Source organism: Trichechus manatus, unplaced genomic scaffold (assembly GCF_000243295.1).
Source record: "Trichechus manatus latirostris isolate Lorelei unplaced genomic scaffold, TriManLat1.0 scaffold00122, whole genome shotgun sequence".
In the NCBI taxonomy this organism is placed as follows: Eukaryota; Metazoa; Chordata; class Mammalia; order Sirenia; family Trichechidae; genus Trichechus; species Trichechus manatus.
The window spans coordinates 3,732,457-3,759,176 of NW_004444058.1; the positions used below are offsets into that span (position 1 = coordinate 3,732,457).

General features: G+C 48.3%; 1 protein-coding gene and 1 long non-coding RNA gene across 6 annotated transcripts in view; one reads left to right on the forward strand and one right to left on the reverse strand.

Annotated features, from left to right (window-relative positions):
* LOC111822041 (uncharacterized) overlaps positions 1-779 on the forward strand; it is a 23,493-nt gene extending 22,714 nt beyond the window's left edge. The window contains exon 3 of one of the 2 annotated variants that reach the window (XR_002825327.1): positions 749-769. This is a non-coding gene — a long non-coding RNA (uncharacterized LOC111822041). Of the gene's footprint in view, positions 1-748 lie in introns of both variants that reach the window. The other variant, XR_002825326.1, reaches the window with a different exon arrangement.
* Positions 780-2,174: 1,395 nt separating this feature from the next.
* Positions 2,175-26,720, reverse strand: part of SUGP2 (SURP and G-patch domain containing 2) — a 32,388-nt gene continuing 7,842 nt past the window's right edge. For 2 of the 4 annotated variants that reach the window (XM_023738731.1, XM_023738730.1), the window contains exons 4-11: positions 24,188-24,308; positions 13,331-13,800; positions 12,631-12,742; positions 11,690-12,123; positions 8,845-8,906; positions 6,092-6,228; positions 5,339-5,452; positions 2,175-2,421 (exon numbers count right to left, since the gene is read on the reverse strand). In XM_023738731.1, coding sequence (XP_023594499.1) covers positions 2,190-2,421; positions 5,339-5,452; positions 6,092-6,228; positions 8,845-8,906; positions 11,690-12,123; positions 12,631-12,742; positions 13,331-13,800; positions 24,188-24,308 — 1,682 coding nt within the window. In that variant the 3' untranslated portion in view covers positions 2,175-2,189. Of the gene's footprint in view, positions 2,422-5,334; positions 5,453-6,091; positions 6,229-8,844; positions 8,907-11,689; positions 12,124-12,630; positions 12,743-13,330; positions 13,801-24,187; positions 24,309-26,720 lie in introns of all 4 variants that reach the window. The other 2 variants (XM_023738732.1, XM_012557891.2) reach the window with 1 other exon arrangement.

Below are 26,720 nucleotides of genomic sequence, written 5' to 3' on the forward strand. Positions count from 1 at the left end.
AAAAAAAAAAAAATGGTTGAGAAGTTAAGAGGGTTGATATGTTGTGGGGTTGTTAACCAATGTCATAAAACAACACGTGTACTTCTGTTTCATGAGAAACTATTTGTTCTGTAAGCCTTCACCTGAAGTACAATAAAATAAATAAATAAACAAAAAAGACCAAACACCTAAAAAAATGAACAAAACCTGTATACAATTCACAGAAAAGAAATATTTAATTGTACTTTAACATATGTAAATGAAGTTTAACCTCATACATAATAAAAAAAATACAAATTATAAAAAAACATCTTTTATCTTCAAAAAAACCAAGTGGCTCTCTTCATGAAGGAGACTGAGATCTGGTGGCCAAGATAATCTCCGCACCTTTTGATTTTCACCTACTCTTACTTACTTAAATGTTATTTCACTGCTGGGTGAGGAATCGAGCCCCTGAACCAAGTGCATGGTGAGGATGCTTCATTCTACGTTTTAGGATGTGGGGGGCAGGGAGGAGGGGCCTAGGTGCTCTGTCTTGCAAGTATCTGGGTTTTGGTTTCTGTCGTGGATTGTGTCCCCCAAAAATATCTGTCAAATTGGCTGGGTAATGATTCCCAGTATTGTAGGATTGTCTACCATACTGTCATCTGATGTGATTTCCCTGAGTGCTGTAAATCCTATCACTGTGCGATGTTAATGAGACAGATTACCAGCAGTTATACTGATGAGTTCTACAAGATTACAGTGTCTTAAGCCAATCTCTTTTTAGATATAAAAGAAAGAAGCGAGCAGATATAGACAGTGGGACCTCATACCATCAAGAAAGCAGCGCTGGGAGCAGAGTGTCCTTTGGACCCAGGGTTCCTGCACGGAGAAGCGCCTAGTACAAGGGAAGATTGATGGGGCCTTTCCTCCAGAGCCAACAGAGAGAGAAAGCCTTCCTCTAGAGCAGATGCCCTGAATTTGGACTTCAAGCCTACTGAACTATGAGAAAATAAATTTCTTTGCTAAAGCCATTCACTTGTGATACTTCCGTTATAGCAGCACTAGATAACCAAAACAATTTCTGTTGGATTCTTCCACAAAGAAAATGTATTCATGTGTTATATGTGTGTGTATGTATGAGAACACATGGGCACACATACGTGTAGGTGCGTGTGTACATGTATGCACGTGTGCACGTATGTACATATAAAAGCAGACAGGCGTGGGAGTACACACACATAGTGGAGGCCTGTTCTGAAACCACAGGTGGCGTGAGTGTCTGGGGCACCTCCGACCACCCCTTGCCTCCTACACAGCAGGGCTGGTGTCCCTGTGGAGCCCCAGGGGATAGCTAGGCCTAGGAAGGCCATGCAAGGAGGGGACACAGGAGGCGCAGGGCTGGGAAGATGGGCAGGAAGGTGCCTCCCAGGCCATTAGGGGCACACTTGGCTTCCCCTCCTAGGTGACCTTGGCCAGCCTCAGGCAGTGATAAAGGCAGGGTGGTGGATGGCGAACACACTCCCAAACTGATGCCTCAACTCCTGAGAGGTGCTGTGGGTTGGGGTGACTTTTTTAGGGAGCGGCCCTGAGGGGAACACGGCTGAGTGTATACCTGTCTGCGTCTCACCTGCACAGCCATCTGGAATACTGCATCCTACAGCCCCCAAGCCCAGCCCCCACCTGACCAAGAAGGGCTTCCAATCAAGGTCACAGCGTCAGGAACCGGACAAAGAGGAGGCCAGGGGCTCTGCAGCAGCTCCCGAAGTGCCACTGCATGGTATCCTAATTCTGATGCAGCATCAAGTGACCTAAACATGGCCACACACTGCACCAAATCACCCTGCAGGGCCTGAAAGCCCCCCCCACCCGACTCTGTACCCGGAGTCCCAGGGCGACTGTGGGTGGCACTATGGCAATAGGGGCTTTACAGATCCTTGAGAGCCCAGGCTCCTCAGTCAGGGGGTAGGGGGCAGCGGGCAGCAGAGTATGTCACAGGGCCTCCAGAGTGGGTGAGGCCCTGTAGGGGGTGGGGTGTTAGGGGCAGTGGGAGCAGGCCTCCCCACCTCTCAGCCGTTTTCTGTGCTCACACCCCCACCACTGTGCTTGGTGGGACCATCCCCCAACATCAGGTCTTCATTGGTGACTTAAGAGACCAAGAGGGAGAGGTCCACAGCTGGGGTGTCCCTGGACATGAGAGGTCCTCCCCAAGTCCTGCTGGTCTGACATTAAGGATGTGTCCACAGAGACCACAGAGCTCGGTTTCCTCTACGTTTATTGCAACTGCTACGAGATGAACAACATTCACAACTACAATGTCCCTTTGCAACACCACATTGTCTAGGTTTACCAAGGACCAAACATGTTGAAACCCCCAGGGATCCAAGCGACAGAGACGAACAGCGCCAGCACCAAGCGGCCGGCCAGAACTTCCCGATGCCCGGCATCTCCTCGGGAGACCTGGAATCAGAGAAGACATGTGACCCTGACAGTGCTGCACACACACTCGCTGTGCTTGCTTGGGTGCCTACATGTCTGCATGGGTGCACCGAGGGTGTGAGAGGAACCCGAGGGTCACAGCGCCAAGGCTGACAGTGGTCGCCAGAAAACGTCACTCCATCTCTCAGCCCAGCATTCTTGTATCTGTGGGGGCATTCCACGTGCTTCCCTTTGTCGAGTGCAAGGTTCTCAGCACAAACCAGGAGAATAAGTTGGCTGAGTCAGAGAGCACCCACCCTCGGGAAATCTATACCTATTTCATTTACGGAGAAAAGCGTATAGTGTCAAAAATGAATGGGCTCGGACATAACTGGTCTCAGCCTCCCTGGAGCAAAGGAGAATGAAGAACACCAAAGACAGAAGGAAAACATTAGCCCAAGAGACAGAAAGGGCCACATAAACCAGAGACTCCATCAGCCTGAGACCAGAAGAACTAGATGCTGCCTGGCTACCACCAATGACCACTTTGACAGGGAACACAACAGAGTCCCTGATGGAGCAAGAGAAAAGTGGGGTGCAGAACTCAAATTCTAGTAAAAAGACCAGACTTAATGGTCTGAGGAGACTGGAGGGACCCCGGAAAACATAGCCCCAGACTCTCCGTTAGACCAGAACTGAAACTTTCCAAAGCCAACTCTTCAAAGATTAGACTGGACTATGAAACATAAAATTATACTCGTGAAGAGAGTGCTTCTTAGCTTAAGTAGATACATGAGACTAAATGGAGCAGGAGAGATTCCCATGTCCATTCAACCAGCTCCTGTCCGGAGGAGAGACAAGAAGGCAAAAAGGGACAAGAGATTGTCGAATGGACACCGGAAATCCGGGATGGAAACGAGGAGTGCGCTGTCACATTATAGAGAGAGCATCTATAGTCACACAGCAATGTGTGTTTAAATTTTTATATGAGAAACTGACGTGAACTGTAAACTTTCACTTAAAGCACAAAAAAATGAACGTGCTCAGAAAGTGAACTAGAAGGCAGAGGGAACAGCAAACCACAGAGCCACTCCCTTGGTGCTGGGCTCCAGGGAGGTAGGGAGGGGTCAGGCACCTTCAAAAAAGATACCAAGGTCCAGATTTGCCACCACCAGGCCAGTAGGAAATGTGCCAAGAGGGCTGGGAAAGCGAGTGCAGTGGACAGACCCTGTACCTCCCACCCCCACAGCCTGTTCGTTTGGCCGACTCTGTGGACCGTGGCTCACCCTCACGGTCAACACCCTAACTTTTCCATGGTCAAAGTCAGACAATGGCTGCTGAAGCCGCAGAAGCCTCCAGAAGTCGACAGCCACAGGGATCCCTCTACTCAGTGGCTACACCTGACCCAAAGAAAAGCAGCATGGGGGCAGGATGTGGCCTCAGACAGCATGGGGGCTGGGTGTGGCCTCACACAGCAATTAAGCCAGAATGTGGGGACGGCAGCTTCAGAAACACAGGGTTCTTCAACCCTCTCTGTCCTTGGACTCAGGCGGAAACTCACTGCTCCAGCCTCGTTGTCTCAGTGGGAGCCCAGATTTTCACACTTATTTAAAACATCAACAGACACTATGAGGAAGGATCCACACCTACTCACAGCAAGCAACGCCAGGGAGACTGAAGGTGGATCAGACTCTTGAAATGACAACCAGCTGCAGCCCCACTCCCTCCACCCTGGCTCCAGTCTCTTCACTGACAAAGCCAAGTGGGCAGAAGCTGGGAGTCCTGAGGGCCTGCCCCAGCCCCTCTGTAGGAGACCCCGCTGTGGCTTCTCTGTGGATTCTGAGGAGACATGCAGACATGTGGCGTCGAGCTGCTGGCGATTCCCCCACTGAAGGCAGCCACACTGCTAGACTGAGACTCTGTCTGCCTCTCAGGTGCATTACCCATACCAGGTTCCTAAATAACATCAAGTCTCTCCACCTGCTCCACGAGCTTCTGAAGCTTGGCAGTTCGCACCTCACCTACACTCTGGAGAACAGTCAGAACCCAGGATCTGGAATTGCTTCTACATCCTGCCTGCAGACAAGAGCCCTTCTGCAGAGCTGGTCCCTTGGGCTGGAAAACCTGTCACAGGGGCTGGAGGACAGCACGGCTTCTGAAGAGGGAACTAAGGAAGATCTGCAGTGCCTGCTGCTAAAATCACTTAGAGGAAATGAAACAATCAACAGCATATCTGAAATGGCGTATTCTGTTTTCTTCAAGAAAAGCTAAGCCAGCCACCTTCGTGCCAGACCCTGGCGCTCCCTGGCCGGTCCTCAGCAAGAGCCGGGCTCCGGGTCAGAACAAGGATTAGAGAAACTGCTTCAGGCTTCCATCTCTCATTATTTTTGAACCACTCAAAAAGAGAACAATTTTGTTCAAAACTGAGTTGAAAATTAGGGGTGGCGAGAGAGGAGTTAAAAGAGTTGAAGAGATGAGGATATTGATGAGGCTGACCCCCTTCAGAAGGAGAAGAACCTAAGGACCCTAGAAAGGGACTCGGACAGCCGCCACCCCCACAGCACTGCCTGTCCACCACCTCCTGGGACAGCAAGTCCACTCCCGACTGGGGAACAACATGTTTCCTGTTGGCGGCCCTCATCTGTAAGAGACAACTTAAGCAACTGAGAAGCCACAGGCAGCCTGTTCCATGAGCACAGTTCCAGTGCACACCACTGACCCAGATTCCGGGTGGGAAGGCCACACACAGATGCACTCAGCTCATTCCTTCAGCCAGTCCTAGGAGGCAGCAAGTTGCAGACTCCTGCATCCAAAAACTCCTACTTCCCTTCCAGAACTCCTGGGTTCTGGTGTTTGCGTGTGTATGTCTGGGGGAGGGAGCATCGACTTTTCTGGGAGAAACAGCTGCGCCCCAGGCTGGCTCACAGCTGTCACAGCATCTGCATGTGCACATACCTACTTGTTTGCCCGCTTGTGTCTGTACATCTGCATCATCCTTTGGCGGAAGACATCAAACGTGTCTTCTTTGTGCTCCTGGTCAGCCCCCAGCCCCTCCCCTTCTGAGGCAGTACCCCTGCGGGAACAAGTGGAGAGTAAGTTGTGCCCCAGAGCAGAGCTGGGCACCAAGTGCTGGACAGGCCTGGGCAGTCAGCACAAGGCACTCCTCTCTAAAAAGGTGCTGACCTGAGTGCCACCCCAAGTCCCTGGGTCACTCAGCAGTGTACCAAACTAGCAGACTGAGTTGTTTAGGTAAAGTCTATGGGTGTGAGCGGGGCAGCCTTGGGCGGGGCTCTCCATCACAGCTGCCTGTGATGGGCTCCTGGAAAATGGGAGAGGCCCCAGGCCTTAACTATCTGGAAATACCACTCAGCTCTCATAAGCAGACATGACAGAACCAAGAAGTTGGTTACACAGTAGGCACAGGCACAGAAAGGACTTGTGCATGTTGGACAGTCAGCCTCATGTCTGGGCCTCTCTTGTTAAAATTAGTAGTATGGTGGCTTTAAGCCTGTCTTCAGCACAAGAGGGACCAGAATCTTGGCTTGGGTCAAAGGACTGATGGACCAGCCCACCATAGCCCCCTCCTCTGGCATGGTGCTGCCTGCCAGCCACCACAGACCCCTCCCTGGGCACAGCGCTTCCCACCGCAGCCCACCCTCAAGCACAGCACCATTCACCACAGCCCCGAGCAACACAGGCGCCCAGTACATACACGGTGACCGGCTCCCGGATGCCACTCCCACAGGAGCCCAGGCCGTGGCCCTCCTTCCAGCCCATCTTCTGGAGCATCTGGAAGCCCACATTCTTCTCTGTCAGCTTCTGCTCGGCAAATTCCAAGTCCTTGGGCTTCTAGACAAAAACGGCATGTGGACTTAGCACAGGGAGTGAGTGAGCCTCACTTCTTCCTGAGAAACGTCTCTAAGCCAAGGGGCTCAGGTCTGAAAACTCCCAAAAGGCAAGGCCACAGCAAGCCGCCTGAGCAGGCTGGCACCTACAGCCCTCGGATCCCTTCTCAGTGACAGCACTCAACACTGAGCCGCGCCCCTAGACTTGGCCCCCACCGACTCACACACTGTTCACCCTGAGTGTGACACGTGCTGACGCAGAACATCATGGTGTATACAGAGGAATGCAGAGCCGACGTCCTGGGGCCCTAATGTCCCCAGTGCGGGGGCTTCTGGAGCTGAGCTGCCAGAGTCTAGGTGGAGGGGTCACTGGCCTGAGGCCCCAACAGGGTGACAGAAACTGCCCAGCTCTCAGTGCAGCCTCTCAGGCCCACGGTGACCACACCGGAAGCAGTGCCAAGACTGTGAGGAAGATGCCTGGGGGCAGGGGGTCCCAGAGCCTCGGCGTCAGCAAGCAGACCCGAGAGCTGATTGGAGTGGGTGCGCCTAATGACAAGTGTGGGTAAACCCCAGGTGTGGGAGCCCAGAGTGCAGGGCTGGAGGGCAGGGGCAGGGGGGTTACGTGGGGATGGCCTGGGAACCTAAAGCTAAGTGGGAGGTGAGTGACAGGAGAGTCGGGTATGAAAGCAGGAGAGGACAAGTGCCCCCTTGCTGCTCTTTCATTCGGCACCTGGAGAACAGCCCCAGCCTCCGCGGGCTGCGCCAATGCTGATTAACTCCTGTGTGCCCTGTGGACCTCCGGCAGCACCCTTAACCTGGAAGCAGGCACCATGCAGTAAACCAGAGTGGCCTGTCTGTCCTTTCCAATCTGGGAGCACCCTGAGGGTAGGGACTAGCTTTACGCGGACTCTGGGGACCCCACATCCAGCCAAGGGTAGGTCCTCACTGAGCTGGGACAACCCTGTGTGAGGAGGAGAGGCCGAAGGGCCTCTGGAGTAGATAGGGTCTGGGGAAGGGCCTGCCCTGGGCAGCCGGCTGCCAATGCTCAGGGAGTGCACATAAGGGGGAACCAATGGACACCAAGCAGCACCCCACCGGAACCGGAGTTCCAGCAGGACGGAGTCTGAGGGAGCGTAACCTGGCTGCCACCCCTTTGCGCAGAGCCCCATCTGGGCACACTGGCCCTCACCAATCCGTGACCTCCCCCATTATGCCTCAAGACGTGCCTCAGCCAAAGGACAAGTCCCTACGTGTGCCCCATCTGGGCGCTCACACACCAGCTCGGCTATACCACAAAGAGCCAGAGCCAAGGGGCCAGAGGAGCATCAGGGGGCAAGGCAGGGGGGCCAACCAGGGGCTCTGCAGAGGCAGCACTGGACCCACTGCTGCTGGTAGGTCCCTGGGCCTCTCCAGCCTCCGTGCTTGCCTTTGAAGTGGAAAAAACACATGGAGGTGCAGAGCTCACTGATAGGAAGTGAGAACCTTGTGGGGGAGCGGGGGATGTGAAGCACCATGTGCATATATACATGCACGTGTGTGCATGAGTACACGTGTGAGCATATACACACACACGTCTGCACACATCAGTTACTGATGGCGGCAGAGAGAGCAGGGTGGCACCCCTTCCCCATGATGTTGTCTCCGGCAGGTCTGAGCAGGCTGCTCTGCAGGGAGGTCATGGGGACCCTGCAGCCATGCTGCAGGCCTAACAGGAGGGGACAGGCAGCAGCTTGAGAGTGGAGATGGGGAGGGCAGAGCTGCGGCCCCAGGGACCCCCTGCCCCTCCACCCCCCAGAATCAGGAAAGGGCGGCCTTGCGAGTGGAAGAAGTAGATGGGGCCTCTGTGGCCTCTAGAAGACATCAACATCCTGGGCTCAGAACAGGAGCCTCTGACAGTGAAGGGGGGCCAGGCAGCAGTGTCACGCGTTCAGGAAAATGCACAGCAAGGGGCATGGGCCAGCCCAGCCACTTGTGTCTAAGAGCAGTGTTGTGTGGTTTCCCAGAGTCAGAAAAAAGGCATGACCAGAGCCAGGAGGTGTGGGGTGTCGGGGGGAGATGCCAGGGCCCAGACTGAGCATTCTTCTTTTCTATCCCATCCGTGCCATGGGCCCCGGAAGCCCCTAGGAGAGGCCACAATCCTGACCTCTCAATACCCGCACCCCACACGGCCCCTCCCTCAGCTCCAGCAGCCCCCTGCTCAAGGTCACCTTCTCAGAGAGACCCCGACTCTGCATCATGCCACCATGACAGAATCTTCCCATCATCTGTCTCTGCTAGTGCGCAGGCAGTATGAGAGAGCCGTGCCTTATCCCTGCTCCTGCTGCCCGGGGGCGTGGGAGGTGCCGAGCACACAGTGAACCAGCACAACACATGCCCTCCCCGCATGACTCCCATTACCGCGACAGCCTACTACACTGACCATCCTGGCAGCAAAGTCCAGACCTCGTCATCTCAGCCTGCTGCACACCAGCCCCAACCATCTGTGCTCCTCGGGGAGGGGAGATGGCCTGCTGCATTCTGTGTGCTCACACTTCAGTGGAAACACGAAGCGACAGTGTCCGTGAACCCCACCAGAGCCGACTGCACTGCTCGCGAGGACTCACAGAGAGGGCAATCTCACCTTCTTTTTGGACACAGGACGACCCCGGGGCCTGTCGTAGGCAATTCGAACTGGCTCGTGAACTGGAAGATAAAAGCATACATACACACATACACACCATCCTCAAACTATTCAGAAAGAAACTTCAGGCTCGTAGCCCGACAGAAGGTGCCTTTGACCTGCACGTCCACCCCTCCGCCCCCCTAACCATGTTCCAATAGTCGATAAGACCTAAGAAGACTGCAGCCGAGGTATGCCTCGTTTGGGTAATATCTACTTAGACATGAAACCCCCAAGTACATAACAAAGGAGTCGACAGGAGGCCTGTTTGTCATGACAGCAGGAATATATTCCGCTCCAATGGTTGGATTATTCACAGCACAGTGCCCGCCCAGTGTGTGTACAACCACTCCCCAGGCAGAGAATTAAAGTCCATGTAGAACTTTTCAGTGAACAGCAACCATACTTCTCAGCCAAGATGTGACTTTTTGATAAACGTCCAGTCAGCAGGTCTGGAACTCACCTCCTCAGCCACTCACAAAACCTAGAGCTCCCAGAACAGACTCAGAATTCCCCTGTCCCCAAGGACATGTCTGAGTTCTGACAAGCAGTGACCACCTGGGACATGTGTGAAGGACACCAAGTTGTGGCACAACAGCTGGAGGTCCATTTTGTTCCCACCACAACCCCAGAGGGAGAGCAGTGTTCGAACGTTCCCCACCACGAGGACTGTGATGACACGGCTGGTTGGGTGGGACAGGGACTGATGTGGGCCTGGAGGATGGGGACAGTCTATCACAGCCCTCACTCCCCACATCCATTGGCCCCTGCCACCCGCAGCAGATACCACAGGTGGAGAGGGGTATGAGGAGCCGCTTTGGCAGGAAGGGTGGTGCAGATGCCCCATACCATGTGCCGGGAAGATACCCAGCTGGCTGTGACTCTGTCCCGTGACAGCTTAGAAGAGGCAGAACTACGGTGCCAGAAACTGGGTTCGGTCTGCAGGGGCAAGTAGGGAGAAGACTGCAGAGGGGACAGTCTCCACCTCTCAAAACAGGTGTATTTTATCCTGTGTGAACTGACCTCAAGAACGCTGGTCCTTGGTCACAGGGGGCATCTAGGACAATTGGCTTAACAAAGGTCATAAAATGTTCTACATCCAACCTCGGTGAGTAGCGTCTGGGGTCTTAAAAGTTTGCTACCAGCCATCTAAGCTACATCTACTGGTCCCATCCCACCTGGAGCAAAAGAGAATGAAGAAAACCAAAGACACAAGCAAAATAATAGTCCAAAGGACTAATGGACCACAAATAACCACAGTCTCCACCAGCCTGAGCCCAAAAGAACTAGATGGTGCCGGCTACCACCGCCAATCGCTCTAAGAGAGATCACAATAGATCCCAAACAGAGCAGGACAAAAATATAGAAAATTCAACTCACCAAAAAAAAAAAAAAGACCACCTCACTTACTGGTCTGAGACTGGAAGAACCCCGGAGACTATGGCCGCCAGACACCCTTTTTAACTCAGAACTTAAGCCACTCCCAGTTCACCCTTCAGCCAAAGATTAGACAGGTCTACAATTCAAACCCACCAGCTGTTCCTTGGAAACTCTATGGGGCAGTTCTACTCTGTCCTATAGGACTGCTATGAGTTGGAATCAACTTGACGGCAATGGGTTTTGGATTCCATAAAACAAACAATAAGACACGTGAGAAACATGCTTCTTAGTTCATTAGTGAATATGAAACCAAAATGGCAACACCTACCCAAAAGCAATGACAGAACGGCAGGAAGAGACAGCAAAAATGGATAGATGGAAACAGGGAATTGGGGTATATAAGGGGAGAGTTGACACATTGCCGGGATTGCAATCAATGTTACAAAACAATTTGTGTATAAATCGTTAATGAGAAACTAATTTGGTCTGTGAAATTTCACCTAAAGTACAATTTATTAAAAAAAAAAAGAAAGAACCTTGGTCCTCTGCCACAAGAGAACACCAGCTCCATCTGGTAGGAGAGGCTCCACCTGTGGGGCAAAGCTGGCAGCAAAGCATGAGACCTGCACTGGACTCCCTCTGTGCTGCCGTGCTCTCAACCCCAGGAGTGAGCAGGGCCGCTCCCTGACCTCAGATCAAACACAGGCAGGTGCAGAACGCCAGCACCCCAAGATCAGAGTGGGAAAGGTGGTCCCCCCACTGCCAGCCCCCCTCCCTGAGGCTGGGCTTGGAGCACAGGCGGAGATGAAATACGCATGGTGCATGGGGCCCACGGGAAGCCATGCAGACTGAGAAGCACCCCGAGGCATCAGCTCCAGAACAAATGGAAACGAAAGTTTTATCTTGACACGAGCAAGGCCACAGCTACGGTGCGGATTCACCAATCTGCTTACGTAAAAACATACACAAAGGAGTCTCTCGGTGGTACACAGGTTAAGTGCTCAACTACTAACTGAAAGGTTAGCAGTTCAAATCTACCCAGGGGTGCCTTGGAAGAAAAGACTGGCAATCTGCTCCCTAAAGGTCATAGCCTTGAAAACCCTATGGAACACAATTCTACTCTACACACATGGGGTCACTGTAAGTCAGAATAGACTCGACAACGACAACATACATACAACTAAAAAGCTGCGTGCTACTGACACGCAGACGCAGGCACTCACCAACATGCTGCTCTGGGGGCTGGGAGACCGGGGGGAATCATGTGCTGCCAGAGCAGATCACCAAGGTCTGGTGACAGGCAGAAGCAGGAGGGAGAACAGGCCAGGAAGATTTTCATGGGGTCCAGGGCATCCACAACCAAATGACTGCCTTGACACTCCCTGTGAGGTGCACACAGGCACCCCCCAACCCTCTTGGCTCTTACCTTTGGGCTCCTGGATGAGACACACCCTCTTAGGGGCTGGGATCATGCCAACCTTCAGCGACTTGCTGCTGACCCTCTTGCGGGGAAAGTAGGCTCCCGCAGAGGCCTGGGACGGAGCAGGAGCACTGGATGGGTCATCCTCAGTGGCCACGCTTGGGAGGCCATCAGCAGGGGCACCACCCTCAGAGCTCCCAGATGCGTCAGCAGCTCCTTCTGGCTCGGAGGCCTCTCTGAGTGCAGATGCCTCCTCCTCGTCCTCATCCTCCTCCAGCTCAGCCTCCCGCAGAGGGGGCTCATCCCCACGTGCCCTGTGCCCCTCCCTAGAGTCCGCATGGACAGTGAGTGGAGATGACGAGAAATGAATTGAAGGGCACAGTTCAAGCACTTTCATCCGATAGAACTTGAAAGCTGAGCTATTCTGGTCGTGCAGGAACCTGGGATGACATGAGATGCATGGATCAGAGAAGCTGGAAGCAGGATGACATGATGAACCCCTACACAACGCCCCCGCCCCTGCCCCCACCCCAGCCCAGACAGGATTAAAGCAGCTCCTGGGGTCAGAGTCCCCCTCTGAGAAACAGGAGATAACCTTCTCTCCTCCCCACCCGATGATGCCATCACTGGAATTGCCTGTCATCATAACCCAGGTTAGGGTCGAGGACTAACAGACCAACAGCGAACCTGAGCTGCCTCTTGCCACAGCGGCCACTGTGATGGGGGTCGGCCCTTCTCGTGTTCCCCGGCTTCCCGGGCCAAGGACGAAGTCACCGCCACCGACATGCCCCACGGGAACAGCCTTCACCACCCTCCTGGCCCCATGTGGCTCCCTGGACACGTGATCCCTCCTTTTCCTCCCTAGGCAACTCTGCACGGTCTCAGGTCTTGTGAAAACATCCCTCTGGGACTGTTTGGACACCCTGTAGCAGCTATGCAGTACACACCACAGGTCAGGGTTGTCGGCGCTGTTCTCGATGCTGAATTGTTCAATCTCTGGTCCCACCTGAGCAACAAACCGTGCCAGCTTCTCCGCTGTCTCCATTGTTTTTGCGTCAACTGCAAACACAAGGCGCCATCAGGACCAGCTCCTCACGAACACTATGCTGTGACCTGGTCACAAGTGGGCCCATGGGCTTCTCCCGTGCCCCTGCCCAGCACAAGGCAGGTGTGCCAGGAAGCTGGTCCCAAGTCCGGAACACCCACATCTGTGGAGATGCCCAGGTAGGGGGGTGAGGTACGCAGGCCTGTCACCTTGTCACCTAAGCTGGTGGCCCAGGACCCCTGCCACTGCATGTAGACTCTGTTCTGGGTGGTCTGTCATACTGCAATGGTGGCTGGTATAGCAGCTGTGCAGGGCGGGGCCGCACATCCCCCACTCCTGGGAGGGAAGCTCTGCCCACAGGGACAGGCCTGGGTGGAGACCACAGCACCACTGAGGAAAACCCACAGGTTGGCCAGCCTTGAGGAGGGAGACAAGGGACCTTGGGGAGGAAGAGCCACGACGAGGGAGCCAGGGTGTCCCTTCTGCGTGCCCATCCCAGCAGACCTCTCCAGGCTGCATGGCTGACCCTCTGGGAGAATCTACAGATCAGGGTCAGGACAGGGCCTGAGAAAGAGGAACAAGAGGGGAGGAGGGGCACTCACTGTCGGCAGATGGGCAAGGAGAGATGGTCTGAGAAGTTTCAGGAACGTCCACTTCTGCTGGCTTTGGCAGTGGGCCTGAGGCCTCCGAGCTGAGGTCCTGAGAAGTGGGTGCAGCCGACCCTGGCAGGCAGTCCCTCAAAGAAGTGCCTCCATCCGGCTTGGCAGGTGCCCCCCGGCCCTGGTGCCGCAGCCTAGTGCCCGATGAGAGGAGGGTCTGGGTGCCTGTTGTTGCACTCCTTGCCTTCCAGCCCCGGAACCCGTGGGCACGGAGGAGGCCCCGTCGCCGCCGCCCTGGGAGGAGTCGCCTCTTGAGGCTCTGCACAGCCCTGGCGTACAGCATGGCCCTGACAGCACACTCTGCCGAGCCCGGCTGCTGGCCATCACCGCTTGGGGCCTGCTTTCCCCGCTGCACTTCTGCCAACCTCAACTTGTAATACTTGTACTCCAGGCTGTCCTTGTCAGACAGAAACCTGCAACAGACAGAACAAGTGTGAAGATACCAAGCTGCTACCAAAAGCAGTTCCGTCGAGTGCTGAGCACTGGGTCCCCCACGGTCCCTGGGCCAGACCCAAACACCATCCTGCAGAGAGCAACCATACGGGGTGTAACCGAGTGCTCTGAGCCTTCCTCCACGGTCCCCAGCAGCACAAAGAGGCCACGGGCCACACCAGCACTCTGCCACTTACACCCTGACCTGCTGGAGGTAGGGGGATGCCCTCAAACAGCCTACGTCCGTACCATTATGTAAATATTTGCTCATTTCAAGAATCTTGACTAATTACAGTTAAGTCGCAAGAAAATCAGATCCCGTAGTTGTTACTAAACGCTACTAAATAAAACATGACCAGACCGTTCAAAAAGAGAAACTACAACTAGATGTTCTACAGAAAAGTGTTTGTACTCGTTAATCAATGAAGACAAGCCAGACATCTCAGTATGAAATTAGTTTTTAAACCAAAGCACTTGGGTGAGGGTCTGGCATGCCCAGAGTGGTAGCAGGAGTATAAATTTGTGTGGGTACCACAGAATGTAATTTGATGGTATAGGTCAATGCCCTCAACCAGGGTAGCCCTGCCCCTGGGCACTATCTGGAAACATTTCTGGTTGTCACAGCTGGGATAAAGGGTGCTACTGACAGCAGCACCAGTGGATAGGGGCCAGAGATGCTGCTCTATGTCGTCAAATGCACAAGATCGCCCCCACAGCATGGAATCACTGGCCCTAAATGTCAACAGTGCTAAGAGTGAGAAATGCTAACACTGATCAAAAGCTTCTAAAATGCACTTTAGCTTTGACCCAGCAATTTCATTCCCAGATATTCCCCTAAATAAAACTCCTTGAAACGTAGACAGAAAAAAACACAAGCAAAAAAATGTTCATTATGTTATTTACAGTAGAGGAAAAACCAAATATATCTAAGATCCCACCAACAGGCAGTGATGAGTAGGGCTGTTATCTGTTTACAACAGAATATTATTTAGCCATCAGCAACAAGGAAAGTATTAAGCGAAAAATATAGAACACAAACTGTAGAGTACACACGGTGGGAAAAAAAAGAAGAAAGAAAAAACGTCTCCAATGTTAATACCAGAGTGTTTACTTCTGAGTGGAAGAGCTCTGAGTGACTGTCACCTTTGCCTTAAAATTTTTCTGTTTTTACAAAGAGCACATGCCACTTTTATAATTTAAAGAAATTAATAGACTATAAAATTTTTCCACTTTCTATAATGTAACCTAAAGTAACCCTAAACATACAAGATTTGATGCATTAAGCTACTCACTGAAACGAAGTTTAAAACAGCATAGGAGTGTGTAAAAAATGTTGAATTGCCAAACATTGTGTTATATAAATCTCGTACAAATACGAAACTAAAAAGTGTTCAAAAAATTCTAAAAAACCTAGCAAGAGTAAAAAGGTTAAACAAACTCTGATTTGGTGGGGCCAAGATGGCGGAGTAGTCAGACACTTCCAGTGGTCCCTCTTACAACAAAGACCCAAAAAAACAAGCTAACTGATTATATGTGACAACCTAGGAGCCCTGAACATCAAAGGCAAAGTTGAGGAATTGGACTGAGTGGCAGCGAGAGGGACAGATGATTTAAATGCAGCAAGGAGTTGCCAGACCTGACCCAGTGGTAGCTGGAGCCTTTCAGGTCGGATTAGCTCGTGGTGTGCAGTGAGGCAAGCAATGGCGCTCGGGAGGCACTTTCCACATCGGGAGAGACCCAGCAGCAGACAGTCTACTCGGCCACCCAGAACCAGTGAGAAGCAGCCCTCGATCAGCAAAAGATTACATACTTGTGTCTGGCTACCGCGCAGATCAAAAACACCCCCCTTTTGGGAAAAACCTCTCTCCCATTTACCTCCTGGCTCCCTGCTCTGCACTATGTCCAGGTCCACTTCAGCAACTGCCGAGTCCCCTGGGCTGGAAGTAGGACCCATCACACACCCTGAGCCATTCTCCCTGCCTTGGAAAGGGAACAAATTAACAAACTGGGGAAAAAATAATCTGCTCCCCTAAGCCAGGAACCCAGGGTAGGCACAGCTCCTTTGCCTAGGCACAGGCATAAAGGATCCATGGACTTTGAGTGCCTTTCTCCCTGCAGAGATTTGTGTGGGCCTGTTTCAACAGCGTAAGCTCTCATTACCACAGTACGACAGGGTATATACCTGAAGTCTAACTTCAACTGTTTCTCAGCTGTGAAGTGGCAGGTTCGTGACATTTGACACTGCTCTGCCCATTAAGCAGGGTCTTCACCTACCCACATCAGGGGCCTGAGGACTCGTGGCTCCGTCCACGCCACCTAGCCACCTGCAACAGGGGTCCCAGAACAAGATGTGTCCGCCAGTCCTTATAGCCAACAGCACTGGGTGTCCATAGTCCAGCTGCAAAACCCACTTACCTACGTGCTCTAAGAAACAGGGACATGTTTTCCTCCTGGACACTTGGGGGCAGCCGTCGGCCCCCTGCCTTGCTCAGTGTGTGCCCACTGCTGCGGCCGGATGCCTGTGCCTACACCAATCACCCATGCCTGTCTAGGACTGTATGTGAGAGCCTTCACCACACACGTGGCGGCTGACTACCCGGACACCTGAGCTGAAGCCACACAGGAGGAGTGCGCGGACTCCTGGGCTCACATACTTAGTGGCAGGTCTGGCCACCTGCTGGCAGGACGTTGGAGCTTCAGGGGTGCTGGTGATCAGGCTAGCTGACATGAACAGCCTAGTTCGGCATATCAAAACAAAACAAAACAAAACAAGAAGCTAGAACACAGTAAGCAAACAAAATAAATAACTATAATAACTTACTGATCACTCAGAAACAACAGTCAATACCAAACTGCATACAGAGGCAGACCATGATGGCTTCAGCAAGCTCCCAAAATAAAGAATCAAGAAATTTTCCAGAAGAAGAGAATTTCTTGGAATTATGAGAGGCAGACAAAAGATTAATACACAGACTCTTCAAGAGATCAGGAAGGAAATTAGGCAAAATGCAGATCAAGCCAATAGAGAAACTTAAGAAAATTAAAGAAGAGCATAACGACAAATTTAAAAGGCTGCAAGAATCCATAAAGAGACAGAAATCAGAAATCCAAAAGATTAACAATAAAATTTCAGAATTAGACAACTCAACAGAAAGTCATAGGAGCAGAACTGAGGCAACGGAAGTCAGAATTAGTGAGACTGAAGACAAAGCACTCGACACCAGCTTATTTGAGGAAAAATCGGATAAACAAATGTTAAAAAATGAAGAAACCCTAAAAATTATGTTGGACTTTATCAAGAGGAATAACCTACGAGTGATTGGAGTACCGGAAGTGGGGGTGGGGTGAATAACAGAAAATATAGACATAATTGTTGTCGCTTTGTTGGCAGAAAACTTTCTTGATACCATTAAAGATGATAAGATACCTACTGAAGATGCTCATCGAACCCCACATAAGGTAAATAACAAAAGAAAGTCACCAAGACATATTATAATCAAACTTGCCACAACCAAAGATAAAGAGAAAATTTCAAGAGCAGCTAGGGATATACGAAAAGTCATCTACAAATGAGAGTCAATAAGAACAAGCTCCGACTACTCAGCAGAAATCATGCAGAAAAGAAGGCAATGGGATGACATATATAAAACATTGAAGGAAAAAAATTACCAAGAATTATATATCCAACAAAACTGTCTCTCAAATACGATGGCAAAAATTAGGGCATTCCAGATAAACAGAAGTTTAGGAAATTTGCAAAAACCAAACCAAAATTATAAGAAATACTATAGCGAATCCTCTGGTTAGAAAATCATTAACATCAGATAACAACCCAAGCAAGACTAGAACACAGGACAGAGCAACAGATAGAAACCCAGACAGGGAAGCCACAAAAATAAATCAAAGCTAAAACGCTGAAAATAGGGAAACAGATGTCAATATGTAAAAGATGACAACATTAAAACAAAAAACAAGGACTAAAAAGTGTAGATATAGATTTTTCATACGGGGAGGAAATCAAGGCGATATAAAAAAATAAAAGACTGGTTTAAACTTAGAAAAATAGGCACAAATATTAGAGAAACCACGAAGGAAACTAACAATCCTACACATTAAAATAAAAAACAAAAAAAAAATACTCAGCAAATACAAAATTAACAACAATGAAAAAGATGAAAAAAAATACATAAAGAAAAATGACTCAGCACACAAAATTAAGTGGAACAAAGAAACTGTCAACACACAAAAAAAGACATCAAAATGACAGTACTAAACTCATACCTATCAATAATTACCCTGAATGTAAATGGATTAAATGCACCAATAAAGAGACGAACGAGTGGCCGATTGGGTAAAAAAACACGATCCATCTATACACTGCCTACAAGAGACACACCTTAGACTGAAAGACAAAAACTCAAAGGATGGAAAAAAATATATCAAGGAAACAACACTCAAAAAAGAGGAATGGCAATATTAATCTCTGACAAAATAGACTTTAAAGTAAAATTCACCATAAAAGATAAAAAAGGACACTATATAGTGATTAAAGGGTCAATACTCTAGAAGAATAAAACTATAATAAATATTTACGCACCCAACGACAGGGCTCTAAAATACATAAAACAAACTCAAACAGCATTGAAAAGAGAGATAGACAGCTTCAGAATAGCAGTTGGAGACTTTAACACACCACTTTCGGTGAACAACAGAACATCCAGAAAGAAGCTCAACAAAGACACGGAGGATCTAGATGCTACAATCAACCAACCTGATCTCATGGACACATACCAAACACTTCACCCAACAGCAGCCAAGTATACTTTCTTTTCCAACGCACAGGGAACATTCTCCAGGATAGACCACATATTACACCATAAAGCAAGCCTTAACAAAATCCAAAGCATCGACATATTACAAAGCATCTTTTCTGACCATAAAGCCATAAAAGTAGAATTACAGAAAAACTAAAGAAAAAAAAATCAAACACATGGAAACTGAACAAACTGCTCAAAAACTACTGGGTTACAGAAGCAATTAAGAATGGAATAAAGAAATTGATAGAACCAAACAAGAATGAAAACATATCCTACCAGACCTTTGGAACACAGCAAAAACAGCGCTCAGAGATCAGTATATGGCAATAAATGCACACATCCAAAAAGAAGAAAGGGCCAAAATCAAAACATTAACCCTACAACTCGAACAAGCAGAAAGAGAGCAGCAAAAGAAGCCCTCGGGCACCAGAAAAAAAGAAATAATAAAAATTAGAGCAGAATTAAATGAAACAGAGAACAGAAAAACAACTGGCAGAGTTAACAATAAACCAAAAGCTGGTTCTTTGAAAAGATCAACAAAACTCATAAACCACTGGCCAAAATGACAAAAGAAAAACAGGAGAGGAAGCAAATAACCCATATAAGAAATGAGATGGATGATATCACAACAGACCAAACTGAAATTAAAAGAATCATAACAGAATACCATGAAAAACTGTACTCTAACAAATGTGAAAACTTAGAGGAAATGGATAAATTTCTAGAAACTCACTACCTATCTAAAACAGAAGTAGAACAAATAAATAAACCTATGTCTTAGTTATCTAGTGCTGCCATAACAGAAATACCACAAGTGGATGGCTTTAACAAAGAGAAACTTATTTCCTCACAGTAAAGTAGGCTAAAAGTCCAAATTCAGGGCATCAGCTCCAGGGGAATGCTTTCTCTGTCGGCTGTCTTCTCATCTGTGTTCCCCCAGACTAGGAGCTTCTCTGCACAGGGACCCCGGGTCCAAAAGACACGCTCTGCCCTAGCATTGCTTTCTTGGTGGTATGAGGTCCCCCTGTCTCACTGCTCACTTCTGTCTCTTATATCTCAAGAGACTGCCTCAGGACACAATCCAATCTTATAAATTGAGTCCTGCCTCACTAACACAACTGCTGCCCATCCTCCCTCATTAACATCATAGAGACAGGATTTACAACACATGGGAAAATCACACAATACTGGGAATCATGGCCCAGCCAAAATGATACACACATTTTTTGGGGGGACATATTCAATCCATGACAACCTATAACAAAAGAAGAGATTAAAAAACTCCCAACAAAAAAAACGCCCTGGCCCGGATGGTTTCACTGGAGAATTCTCCCACACTTTCAAGGGAAGAGTTAACACTACCACTAAAGGTATTTCAGAGCATAGAAAAGGATGGAATACTCCCAAACTCATTCTGTGAAGCCAGCATAACCCTGATACCAAAACCAAGTAAAGACACCACAAAAAAAGAAAATTACAGACCAATATCCCTCATGAACATTGACGCAAAAATCCTTAACAAAATTCTAGCCAATAGAATTCAGCAATGTATCAAAAAAAAAAAAAAAATCACCATGATCAAGTGGGATTTACCCCAGATACGCAGGGATGGTTCAACATTAGAAAAACAATCAATGTAATCCATCACATTAATAAAACAAAAGACAAGAAACACATGATCTTATCAATCAACGCAGAAAAGGCATCTGACAAAGTCCAACACCCATTCATAATAAAAACCTTTCAACAAAATAGGAATAGAAGGGAAATTCCTCAACATAATTAAGGGCATTTATACAAAGCCAACAGCCAACATCATCCTAAATGCAGAGACTTTTAAAGCATTCCCCTTGAGAATGGGAACCAGACAGGGATGCCCTTTATCACCACTCTTATTCAACATTGTGCTGGACGTTCCAGTCACAGTAATTGGGCTAGAAAAAGAAATAAAGGGCATCCAAATTGGTAAGAAAGAAGTCAAAGTATCTCTGCAGATGATATGATCTTATATACAGAAAACCCCAAAGAATCCACAAGAAAACTACTGGAACTAATAGATTTCAGCAAAGTATTAGGATACAAGATAAACATACAAAAATCAGTTGGATTCCTCTACACCAACAAAGAGAACTTCAAAGAGGAAATCACCAAATCAATACCATTTACAATAGCCCCCAAGAAAATAAAATACTTAGGGATAAATTTAACTAAAAACGTAAAAGACCTCTACAATGAAAACTACAAGACGCTACTGCAAGAAACCAAAAGAGACTGCGTAAGTGGAAAAACATACCTTGCTCATGGACAGGAAGACTCAATATTGTGAAAATGTCAATTCTACCCAAAGCGATCTACAGATACAATGCAATCCCAATCCAAATTCCAACAGCATTTTTTCATGAGACAGAGAAATAAATCACCAACTTCATATGGAAAGGGAAGAGGCCCACATAAGTAAAGCATTCCTAAAGAAGAACAAAGTGGGAGGCCTCACACTACCAGATTTTAGAACCTATTATACTGCCACAGTAGTCAAAACAGCCTGGTACTGGTATAACAACAGATACATAGACCAATGGAACAGAACTAAGAATCCAGAAGTACATTCATCCACCTATGAGCAGCCGATATTTGACAACGGTCCAAAGTCCGTTAACTGGGTAAAAGACTGTCCTTTTAACAAATGGTGCTAGCATAACTGGATATCATCTGCAAAAAACTGAAAGAAGACCCATACCTCACATTGTGCACAAAAACTAACTCAAAATGGATTAAAGACCTAAATAGCAAATCGAAAACAATAAAGATCATGGAAGACAAAGTAGGGACAACACTAGGAGCCCTAACACATGGCATAAACAGAATACAAACCTTAAGTAACAATGCACAAGCACTACAAGAGAGACTAACTGGAAGCTCCTAAAAATCAAACACTTATGCTCATCAAAAGACTTTACCAAAAGAGTCAAAAGACAACCTACAGACCGGGAAAAAATTTTGGCTATGACAAATCCGATCAGTGTCTAAGCTCTAAAATCTACAAGATACTGCAAAACCTCAACAACAAAAAGACAAATAACCCAATTAAAAAACAGGCAAAGGATATGAACAGGCGTTTCGCTAAAGACGACATTCAGGCGGCTAACGGACACGTGAAGAAATGCTCACGATCAGAGAAATGAAAATCAAAACTACAATGAGATACTATCTCACCCCAACAAGGCTAGCATTAATACAAAAAACACAAAATAATAAACGCTGGAGAGTTTCTGGAGAGACTGGAACATTTATACACTGCTGGTGGGAATGTAAAATGGTACAACCACTTTGGAAATCGATTTGGTGCTTCCTTAAAAAGCTAGAAATAGAAGTACCATATGATCCAGCAATCTCACTCCTTGGAACATATCCTAAAGAAATAAGAGCCGTCACACGAATAGATATATGCATACCCACGTTCACTGTAACACTGTTCACAATAGCAAAAAGACAGAAACAACCTAGGTGCCCATCAACAGATGAATGGATAAACAAATTATGGTATACCCACACAACGGAATACCATGCAATGATGAACAACAATGAATCTGTGAAACATCTTGTAACATGGAGAAATCTGGAAGGCATTATGCTGAGTGAATTTAGTCAGTCGCAAAAGGACAAATATTGTATACGACCACTGTTATCAGAACTCAAGAAAAGGGTTAAACACAGAAGGACATTCTTCTATGGTTACGAGGGTGGGGAAGGAGGGAGAGGGATATTCACTAACTAGATAGGTAGACAAGAATTATCTTAGGTGAAGGGAAGGACAGCACACTCTACAGGGGAAGTCAGCACAACTGGACTATACCAAATCTAAGAAGTTCCCTGAATACAATCAAACACTTCGAGGGACAGAGTAGCAGGGGTAGGGTCTGGGGACCATGGTTTCAGGGGACATCTAGGTTAATTGGCATAACAAAGTTTATTAAGAAAATGCTCTGCATCCTACTTTGGTGACTGGCGTCTGGGGTCTTAAAAGCTAGCAAGAGGCCATCTACAACGCATCCATTGGTCCCAACCACCTGGAGTAAAGGAGAATGAAGAACACCAGACACAAGGAAAGTATCAGCCAAAGAGACAGAAAGCCCCACATAAACCAGAAACTTCATCAGCCTGAGACCAGAAGAACTAGATGGTGCCCAGCTACCAACAATGATCACCCTGACAGGGAACACAAGAGTCCCTGATGGAGCAGGAGAAAAGTGGGGTGCAGAATTCAAATTCTAGTGAAAAGACCAGACTTAGTGGTCTGACCGAGACTGGAGGAACCCCAGAAAGCATGGCCCCTGGACTCTCTGTCAACCCAGAACTAAAACAATTCCTTCAGACAGAGATTCGACTGGATTGTGGAACATAAAATGGTACTCGTGAAGAGTGTGCTTCTTTGCTCAAGTAGATACATGAGACTAAATGGGTAGCTTCTTTCAGAAGGTGAAATGAGAAGGCAGAGAGGGTCAGGAGCTGGTTGAATGGTCACGGGAAATCCGGGGTGCAAAGGAGGAGTGTGCTGTCACAGTATAGGGGGAGCCATTAGGGTCACATAACAATGCATAAATTTTTGTATGAGAGACTAACTTGAATTGCAAACTTTCACTTGAAGTACACTAAAAAAAATTAAACTGATTAATCTACTCTAAGGACTAGTAAAATGCTGTCATTTGAAATAATGTTTACAAAAAGTAATATAAGCATATTGCCATGTTAACCTACAAAAATAGGATATATCACAGCATTATCCAAACCCAAACCCACTGCTGTCGAGTCGATTCCAACTCATAGGGACCTTGTAGGACAAAGCAGAACTACCCCAGAGGGTTTCCAAGGCTGTAATCTTTACAGAAGCAGACTGCCACATCATTTTCCCACACAGCATTATCACACCACGTTAAAAACAGAAAACCAAATCCCCGCTGAGAGCAGAAAGACCGGAAGCAAATATGTCAGTGGAAGTCGGTGGGCACAAAGGGCGGTTCCCCTACTATTTTTCTTTCTCGACTAGCAAGTATTGTAGTTATAATGAAAACCGTGATTTTAAAAAAGCTGTTCTATGCCTATGAGGAGGCAGTAGGGCAAAAGGAGAGCATCACAGACACCCGAACTTCAGCAGTCATTAACAATTGCAGTGACACAACTTGACCACACACCTGCCCTCGCAGGTATAGCTCATCTCACTCCCAGATCAGCCTGGTCAGTAGGCGTCATACCACCGTTGTGCAGATTCAGCAGAGCTGAGGCTCAGACCCAGGTACACGGGTGGCCCCAGACCCAAACCCTTCCTGCTGTTGGGCAGATGCAACAGAACTGGGGCCTGGCCCCAGGTACATGTGACCCCAGCCCCATGCTCTCCCCACCATCGGGCAGATGTGGCAGTTGGGGCCCGGCCCCAGGTAAGTGTGGCCCAGATTTGTGTTCTTCTAGTTGCACCGTACCATGTCTTACATACCCTGCCCTTTGTCCTCAACAGCTCTACAGGAAGGATGAGTTGGTGTGGCATCTGAAGACCTACCAGTGAGCAGGGTCCTCCTTGAGTGCGGCTCTCTCTCTGGGAGACAGGCTGCCTTCCACAATGTGCATCACCAGCTTGTCAATGGTCTCTACCACCTTGTGGCCTGCTCGCTGGGGCATGGCTGGAACAAAGAAAGCACGTGGGGTCCAGTGAGACCAGGACAGTTGGGCAGGGCCCAAGACAAAACCACTCAGGAGGCAGGAACTCTCCTTCCTGAGAGACTAGCACTGAAGAGAGGAAGGCAGTGTTTCCATTCTAGAAACCAACCCTCAAAATACCCGCCTAAAACATCTAATGGCATAACCACTGGAATAGAAAGAGGTTACAGTGAAGATCCAGAGCAATTTCTCTATACATATTTCTATATGTATATTAACATGTAGTAATTACGTATGTTTCATATACCACTTAATAACCTGAATGTCCAGAAAATATTAACGGAAAAATACACAGACATAACCATAAACCAAACCAAACCTATTGCTGTCGAATTGACTCTGACTCACAGCAAACGTACAGGACAGAGTAGAACTGCCCCATTGGGTCTAAGGCTGTAAATCTTTACAGATGCAGACTGCCACATCTTTCTTCCACAGGGCGGCTGGTGGATTTGAACTGCCAACTGTTCAGTTAGCCTAACATTTAACCACTGCACCACCAGGGCTGCTCAAAGACATAAAACATATTAATTATATAGATACATCTAAATATAAAACATATCTAGATAACGACTCCCCCATATAAAGGTGGAAAGACACAGATACATATATACAGACACATAGAAAAAGGATTAGAAAGAAACATACCAGAACACTAACGGTGGATATATCTGGGTGGTAGATTTATCATTGATTTCATTTTCTTTGTGCTTCATTAAAAAAAAAAAAAAATACATGTCTTTTGTAATCAGGAGAAAAAAATTACATAGTGGTGGAATAATTTGGAAAAGGGTAACAAGACTGGTTGAACAACTTAAAGAATGTAATCAGTGGCACCAAATTGTACGTGTAGATATTGAATTGACATATGTTTTGCTGTATACATTTTCACCAAAAAATAAATTAAAAAAAAAATTTATGAAGAAAAATTCCCTAATTAAAAGAAGTCAATGGTCTCAACCAAGGTAGGTGTTCACAGAAAATATCTGCTAGATGTACAAAAAGAAACACACTTTTTGAGGTGTGAATTTACTTCAATGACTGTTCTATTTAAATGCCACCAGCAATAAAGAAGGGTATCTGTTTCCTCAAACAATACTGAGTCTTATATTTGCCGGCTTTAACAGCACGAACTGGTCGATTTCTTCAGCTACCTAATAAAAACCGCCGCTGAGTGGGAGCTGCTTTCCTTGTCACCCTCTGATGGACTCGAGTTTCTGTCCGTGCTGGGCCTGGGCTGTGGCTCTGAGCTCATCCTAAAACATCGGCGTGATGTTAGTGCAGGTCTTTTCCCTATGAAACTACTATACTTTTAAATCATATTTCTGTTGGTGCTTGTTTTACAGATCTTAGTTTTATGTAATTTTACGAGAACAAATGGCTCAAAGTCAGGCGGCTTTCAAAGACCACAACCCACGTAGATTCTGCAGCCACCCCTGGGGAGAAAGGCTCTGAGCGCACAGAAGTGTGAGTGACAGCGAGGGCCAGAGGTAGGCCCTAGCACAGGCCCAGCACTTCTCTCCCGAGAACGCATCCTTTAGAGAAGGCTTTGGCAATAAAAATAATGGTCATGATCAATAAATTCAACCAAAGCAAATGGCCCCCGCCCCAAGATGGATCAGAAGCAGCAGCCCAGTGCAGGGCCCCACATTGCCCCGTCAGCCCTTACAGCCCCGTTGGACACGCACGGCTCCACCCAGAAGAGATGAACTTGAACTCAGCCCCTCTTGGCTTCAGAGCCCCTAGGAAAAAGCCACCTAAGTCCAACGTGAATTAAATCAGTGTAATGATGCAGCCAACGCTGCAAAAACACAAAAGCATTTTCTGTACATCTCGAGGCAGCGCCATGACCACTCTGCAAAGTTTCGAGGGTCACATCACAGCACTGTGGGGGGTGGTGGTGGGGTGACTCCAGGCTATGGGTAGTAACTAGTTCCTCCCTAAACAACCTTCTTCAGTATTGTTATCACCACAACTTCCACTACCACCACATTTGGGGGTGTATGTGGGAAGACAGTCTGGCTTCAGCTCTGAGCCCCCTCCTGCAGGCTGACTATCGCAGGCCTTCTGGGGGATGCGGTGCCCGCCCAGGCGAGTGGGGTCCAGCACAAGGCCTGGCCACAGGCCTCTAGGAGGCTGCAGGAGTAAAGACAGGAATGACACTGTCCCACTTGGCTGGGGGCACTGCAAGTGAAAGCAGAAGGATGGGAGCAAGAATGCTGACACAGGTTTCCTTGCAGCATCAGGCGCGTCTGAGCTGGGAGCACCTCTCCTGGGAGCGAGGCTGCTGCTTCTCCCTCCTTTGTAGTTTTCCCACCCACAATGAGCCAACACTCTGGCTGCTGGTTCCTGGGTGCACCCAGTGACCTGTCAGC